General features: G+C 43.3%; 1 protein-coding gene across 1 annotated transcript; it reads left to right on the top strand.

Annotated features, from left to right (window-relative positions):
• The first annotated feature begins 5,315 nt into the window (after positions 1-5,315).
• LOC135398538 (uncharacterized) lies at positions 5,316-6,197 on the top strand. The gene has a single exon (XM_064629937.1). The coding sequence runs from the start codon at positions 5,316-5,318 to the stop codon at positions 6,195-6,197; it is 882 nt and encodes a 293-aa protein (XP_064486007.1).
• The last annotated feature ends 1,597 nt before the right edge of the window (positions 6,198-7,794 follow it).

The following is a 7,794-nucleotide window of genomic DNA, read 5'->3' on the forward strand; positions in this document are numbered from 1 at the left end:
AGCCTTGACTCTAGATTTCACGAGAGAAAAAAAAAGTGCGTTCTCTGAGAGTGTGGTAGATACACATTTCTTTCCTCTGTATATTTGGCTGCAGACTGAAGGCTATGCAGGTGTTGCCTTCAAAATGAAAAGTGTTATGCCATTGTCATCTCCATGCAATACACATCAACAATATTAATGGGTTTTCCATGTATAATGTTGGACAAAAAAATTCAGCTCATGAAACAGAAGGTGGGATCATGTTAAAGTTTATTCTGTGTAGAGAGCTCGGGAGCAGACCGTAATTGTGACAAATACAGTCAAACTCCTTTATAGCGAACACCATTTTAACGAAAATTCCACTACAGCAAATTTTTTTGCGGTCCCGCTGGAGCCCTATAGGTCCAATAATGGACATCCTTTTTAACGAAAATACCTTTACTGCGAATTTGTTTTGCTGTCCCCTGGGTTTCGTTGTAAACGAGTTTGACTGTAGTTAATAACTTTTTGGTGAGGGTAATAAGCTTGATCGTGAATAATAATAATACATAAAGACAACTCGAATATTGTTCGAGTTGTCTTTGTGTTCGTGTGTATTGGAAGGTGACAACAATAGAGCCAGATATAACTTTGCAACGTAGGATCCCGCACATACAGGGTGTTTCACCTATCGTGATAAATTCTAACCGTAGACGTACACGCCGTAAAAGATTGTGGGATTTTTTGCAATTACCCTCTGGCAACTTTTGCCGACACTTTGGCTTTGGACAATTTTTAATTGACGGAAATTTATGTTTTCAATAAAATTAGGAAAATTGCCAAGCACACCCCTATTTTTTAACAGAAATATGGAGTGCCCTCCGGATGACCGCAGACCCAACAAAACCTATGCGCAGTATTAACAGAAACGGTCGAAAAAAGTAAAAGTGCTTCAGTCCTGCCGACTTGATTGTTGCAAAAAGCCAGCAGATTAGTTGCAGGGAAGAGGTATCCCCGCCTCTTGGTTTACCTTTCTTTTCGCTGGTTTGACCTTGATGCACAAAGAAACGAAAGAAAAAAAAAATCAAGGTGGGAACACTTCTTCCTCTTCCTGCACATTTTGCGCACACATTTTTGCAACAATAAAGCAGGTGGGGCTATAGCAGCACTTTTGCTAAGACTTTTCAACTATTTCAGTCACTATACTGTGCATAGTTTTCGTTAGGTCTGCGGCTATTCGTAGGATCGCTTGGCAATTTTCAAAGTTTTTCATTGAAAAGATCCCTGAATTAAAAATTGTCCAAAGCTTTTCCGAATGGCAGCAAAAGATTCCAGAAGGTAATTGCAGAAAGTGGCACAATCCTCCGGCAGGTACGTTGCCAGTTAGAATCGTTTATCACTTTAGGTGAAGCGCCCTGTATATATACATTCATAAAAAAAAAAAAAAAGAAACACCACGAATTTTTCTTGCATATGTGACCCCTCGGAGACTGCACTTGTTTCAAGCAAACTCCAAGGAGGCCAAATTACACCTCTGCTTATTTTCCGCAACCTGATTACTAGTCATGATGGTGCGTTTATTTCATTCATGAACATGTTGTGTAATCCGGAACTGCTCAGAATGTTTGAAATTCCATGCTATATTTTACAGCTGCCATTGCAGCTCTTGTAGTGTTATCTTGAACACCCAAACTGGGCTCCTTACATTTCATCTTGGCCGAGGCCAACTGTAGACTACAGAAGAATGAAGTGTATAGATGACGTTATTCATTTTATTCATCTATGTATTTTGTAAAGACTGCACTTGGCTCGCATTGTCATATCGGACTCCTGATACATGTTTCTTGTTCGGGTTGTTTGTTACGAGACCATGCTGTCTAGAAGGGAGTAAATAAGGTTCTCTTTGAAGTGATTGGTATTTTTGTGCATATTATTGTAGCCAAATAATGTTCATCGGCTCAGTTAAAAAAGACTGAAATATCTGCATCAGGGATTGTGAAAAATGGTTTTGCTCAGATGACAAAGGTGGAAGGCACTTTGGAAGGCTCGTAGTACAACTTACCTCGACTGAAATGACGAATTTCTACATGAATCTGATGTGTACTGCACGGAAGTGGCTTTGTGGTGTTTGCTTATTTTTGCTAGGAGGTGCTTCGAACCAATTATGTGATGACGGTGTTTGCTAGGTGCTACAGCGCATTAATGCGATGACATTATTTACTCATTTATGCTGAATGGTACTTCAGCCCATTGATGTAGTGACTTTAAATAACAGCACCATGGTGGTGATCCTTTAGTTCCATATGTCATGTGTACATTTACAGAGCCTTTTCTAGATAGAGGAATGCCATTTTCGGTCCAAATAAGCATATCGACTATTTATTTAGCGTTATGAATATTTCTAACTGCTGGCGCAAGAATCGTTCAGCTTTTCCCTGTATACAAGGCAAAGTGTGGTCTGACCCTGTAAGCCATCCAGCCACCATTAATTCCAAAGCACCCCTTGTGGGCTTAATGACTGAGAACACAGTTTCTGCTCGTCACTGCTATATGCAGACTACAAATTGATTTCACCTCTCAGCAGCTTCAGATGTTGATGTGATGTAATTTCTAGAGCTTTTATGCGTTCATGCATTGAGCACTTATCTGCTTTGTTATCATCCAAGTCAAATGTCATTTTCTTTTTATGCATATTGTGTAATATTTAACATTGTGTAGCTGTACAAATAAAGAAGCCATGAAAGCTTTGAAACTGCTCTGATCACGTGAAAATTATTTGCTGCAGCTAGTGTTAAAGCATATCGGATACCGTGAAGGCACGGTATGGCATATCCGATCAAAGCCTGATCATATCCCAGACTTGTCCCACGGGATGTCCCCAGGAAAGGTCATAGGACGTCTTTTTGCAGACAACGGGATGTCCCATGGATGTCCGCCGGATATGTTTGGACATCCCATGGATATCCTGTATTCCCAAACGGATACCATTGTGTCGTCTGGTAGTGTTGTAAAGAATATAAGCGGGCTCTATCTCGCGCAAAACATGACTTCTTTCACTGCGAAATGCCCAACTTGTTATCGACCAACCTGAGAAAATTTTTGAGCATCCTGAAGCCTCCCGCCCACAGAGAAATTCAGCTTCACGACGCTGATGGAAATCTTGTGCCTAGTCATGGATGTGCTGAGGCTTTTAATGCTGCATTCTCTTCTGTTTTCACCGCTCACTCTGATGCTTGTGTTCCCCCGAACTCCTATACTTACATGTACCCACCAATGGCAGAGTTGAACATAACGGCAAACGGTATTGTTAAAATCATTGACGGCCTCAAAACCCCTTCAGCTGCTAGTGCAGATGGAATGAAGTCGAAAGTACTAAAAAATACAAAACTCGTCTGTAGCATTTACTTATCTGCCATCTTTTCACAGTCACTTGCCACCGGTACCGTTCCTCACGATTTGTGCCTTGGGAGGGTCATTCCAGTTTTTAAAAAAGGCGATCCTCGTGATCCCCTCAACTATCGATCCATTTCCTTAACGAGCATACCCTGTAAAACCATGGAACATATCATTTACTCAAACGTCTTCGCACACCTCGAATCGAACGGTTTCTTCTTTCCTTTTCACCCAGGCGAAAGTCTGGACTGGTCCCAGAATGGCTCCAGTTGAATCTGGACTGGTTCCAGTTGGATGTTTGACGGTCCCGGAATGGTTCCAATGGAATGTGGATGGTCCCAGCTGGATTCCCAAGTGGGGTGGCTGGTTCCACTTTGGTGACATCAGTGGTACCACTCTGGTCTCAGATGGTTCCAGAAGTTCCAGCTGGAGCCTCACAGGTACCATTTTGTTCCCAGAATGGTCGCTGAGACTCCAAGTTGGGCAGCTTCCCAGCTTCCCCCTTTGAGATTTCATCTTGTCCACACTTGCCATGTTTTGTTTGATCTATTACTCTGATCTATTTTAGCACAGGCATGGTCTCTTTTTATTGCTGTTTATCCAGGTGCGCGCGTCTGCGAATGCTGTAACTCCAATTCGTGCACATGCTCATCTGAGGTGAATATCATAACATATTAAGTACCAGAGAAATGTAAAAAAATACATCTCAACAACAACAAAAATTAAGCTAATACTAGAAGAAAGACAACAACAAAAAAAGAAAATGTAATTGCAGAGGCTGATGCAATGTGAAGACGCCACGGCAATAGACCTCGCCGCGAGCGACGTCATAGTCACGTGACCTACCGATACTCCCCGCCCACTGGTGGGCAAAACAAACGCATGCGGGCGTTGGCGCAAGCGGGAAACGTGAAATATACAATGGCATATGCTCTGTATTTTAACTACCTGTAAGCTAATCGTTTTTGTGTCGTGATGCCACTTAGCTGCTGTGCAATCGGCTGCACTAATCGTGCACGGGCAGCCAGTGGCCTTAGTTTTTTCCGCATCCCCAAAGCACCTGCGAGACGGCAGAAATGGCTCAACGCCATTCGGAGAAAGGACTGGAAACCTTCGAACGACGATCGGGTCTGTAGTGCCCACTTCATACGAGGTACGAGAACAAATAACAGTGTCAATTTTTCTTTTTATGTGTCTCACAAAATGCGTTTTGCCGCTGTTACGGATGCACTAAACAATTCCAGATGGGCGTGTGTTGCTGCCGCGCCGTAACTTGCAGGCTATCCCTCTGATGCGGAAAATCACCCAGACTGGGTACCGACCGTGTTTTCTTTCCTTGCTACATCTTCGGAAAGGCAAGCAAAGAAATGCGAAAGGTTCGAGAGAGCAGCCAAACGCCGGTGTTACGATGTGCCAGGTAACACATTCTGAAGGGAGAGTTACCTCGTGTGCGGTTGACATCTAAAATGCAATCGACTTTATGCAGGTAATCGGACAGAGTCGTCACCTGCAACATGGCATACTGATGATACAACACTCCAAACAGGTAAACATAAATCAATGAGCAATCGCATATTGTGCCATTCTAAGAATGCAAATATAAAATTAGCACAATTCTATACAGAGGAATGCTGTCGTGGTGCCGATAGAGCACCAGGAAATTTTTTGCTGCAAATGACGGTAATTTTCGTTATTCACTGGTCAAATTCATCATCCTGTCAAATGTGGCTTTCAACAGTGGAATGTTATTCTGCTTTTTTAATTGTTCGTTTCTAGCTTGTCCTGTTATCTGTTTCCCGTCAAATGTTATTTTCACCACCACAGATAGCAGTGGCCAAAGCAGGACACACACAGAGGAGCTACTACAGCAGAAGATTCAAGAGCTAGAAACCTTGCAAAATCGAATGGCCCAATATCAGGAAGAATGCCAGACATTACGTAGTGAGAACCTACGACTAAGAGAAATGACGATAACATCCAAATGGGGATACAAAAGTCTGGAGGGGAAGTCTTCTACAATAGCGTACCTCACAGGGCTTCCAAATGAAGAGGTTTTCAAGTGGGTAGCGGAACTCTATGAACCTGCAAAACATTTGTGCCAGAAACTGGGTGCTCATGATCAGATATTGCTTGCCCTAATGAGGCTTCGCCTTGACCTCCATTTGTGTCTTCTTGCCCAAATGTTTGACGTTGGCAAGACAACAGCCTCCGAGATCTTTCAGCATGTGATAGGTGTGCTGGCGCGGGAGCTAAGTGGGTTGATTGTGTGGCCCGATGACACTGCCTTCTATGCATTCCTACCTCGCCTGTTCAAGAAGAGACAGTTCAAGAATGTAAGAGTGATTGTGGACTGCACCGAAGTACGTATTGAAAGGGCCAGCAGTACTACGATGCAGAGTGCAACATGGTCCAGTTACAAGCATGCCAATACGATGAAATTTCTTATTGGTATCACACCAAATGGGCTGATATCCTATGTGTCCGAGTGCTGGGGAGGGAAAGTGAGCGACAAGCAACCAGTTTTGCAAACTGATTTCACGCAACATCTTCAGTATGGTGATGCTGTAATGGCTGATAGAGGGTTCAATGTTGCAGAAGAACTGGGTGCACTAGGAGTTCAGTTGGTCGTCCCTGCATATACAAAGGGCAAAACGCAGCTCAGTCGTACTGAGGTGTACACATCTAGGGAGATATCTAGGCGACGAATTCGAGTAGAGCAGGTGATTGGCCGTATGAAGCGGTACCGCATTTTGAGAAATGTTGTACCATACCACATGAAAGACTACTTGGACGATATCATCAGAGTCATTGCAGCTCTGACAAATCTCCTTCCGAAGTTTGCATAAGATGTTTACAGCTCACTCCTGAACATGGAAAGTGTGTTGCTCTTGTCCTTTGCAAGATTCCCACCATTCATGCTTTTCTGTGGTCCTGAACTTTTGCAGTTTTTGTACATAGATTACAATGTTTTTATGCTTGTGCATTTTTACTATGCGAGTTTTTAAATAAATGTGTGTAATATATGCCACCAGTTCTGAAAAGACTGCTTTTTCTTCGAGCTGAAGCAAGGGAACACAGGATCCAGGTATTGAAGATGTATGTGTGCACATATACAGCTACCCATTCTCGTTCCCTTGTTGCCCTTCAATGTGCAATTGGGCTGTGTACCACCATCTCAGCGGCGAACTGCCCATTCCATCATCATTAATTTGTGTGTGTGTGCATGTGTGTATATAAATACGGAATGAAGGAAATGAAGCTAGAGGTAGGGGAAGCACTACAGTAGATTATTTGCAAAGACAGAAATGCAAGACACAATAAAGCTCAAAAGCAATCCACAGGAACAAAGAGCAGACTATGCATGGCACGTCATCAAACTCTGCAGCACATAGTCCCTGAAAAATGGCTTCACTCTCTCCTTGTGCTTCTCCATGAATGACAGGTCCCTCTTAATTCGTGTAACCACGAACTCTGGGGTTCCATTCTCCCCTTGACTTCCTCCCACCCAGCACACGAAGTCACAGTAGTTCACGTCAACACACTCCATGCCAACTTGAACCTGGTATGCATAGTTGTGGTTTGGCTTCAGGCTTTGGTTTTCATCCAAGTAAAAGGTTTTGTCCTTCACATTCAGGAGATTCATACCCCTGTATTTATAGGAGCACTTTATCTCCAGTATACCTTGTCCACAACAAAGGCAGTAAACTAGTCCATCAGGACTTGCAGCAATATATCCATTGTCTTTATGAACCTGCAGCCCAGACTGTACACAGACAAAACCTTCGTGATTCCTCTCCATCATGGCAACATATGCTTTTCTTGCAGTGTCTTCATTTTCAACACCAAACTTTATGGCTTTAGGCAATTTGTGCCTTCTCTCAAAGCTGACAAGTGGTGGCTCAATGATATCTTGCGCCTTTCGTAGAAGTGATGCTGTACTTTTGCATTTGATGATGCTACCAAACGTGGAAGCTGTTACTCGCCCGCACCTTTGTTCATACCACGCAAGGCACTCCCTTTGCTCTCTTGTGGCATGTTCTACCGCAGTACACTCATCAGAACTGAGGGAGAATGTCTCGGAGATGCGTGCAACCTCTTCTTGTGACATCTGCATACCCCTCATTTCAAAGATGGTATTCGGAGGAGCGGCAGCATCACCACATTCCTCAGCACTGTCCGTCTCTTTATCCAGTGAAGAGTACTTTTCAAATGCCGTGAATATAACGGCATCTGGAATGACATTCTTCAGGGAGTCGAGCACATCAGGGTAACACGTGAAGGATGGGGCAGTCGCTGCAGTCCTAGACTTTTTCCTGCTTTTTGCAACCCTATTATGTTTGTGCTCCACATAGCATAGGTACTTCATGCGAGCTGGCTCTACCTGGAACAGATAAGTAAAGTGTCAGTATCACATCATATTTGTTTCTACAGGCACTTATTTTG

This window comes from Ornithodoros turicata, chromosome 6 (genome assembly GCF_037126465.1).
Source record: "Ornithodoros turicata isolate Travis chromosome 6, ASM3712646v1, whole genome shotgun sequence".
Classification (NCBI taxonomy): domain Eukaryota; kingdom Metazoa; phylum Arthropoda; class Arachnida; order Ixodida; family Argasidae; genus Ornithodoros; species Ornithodoros turicata.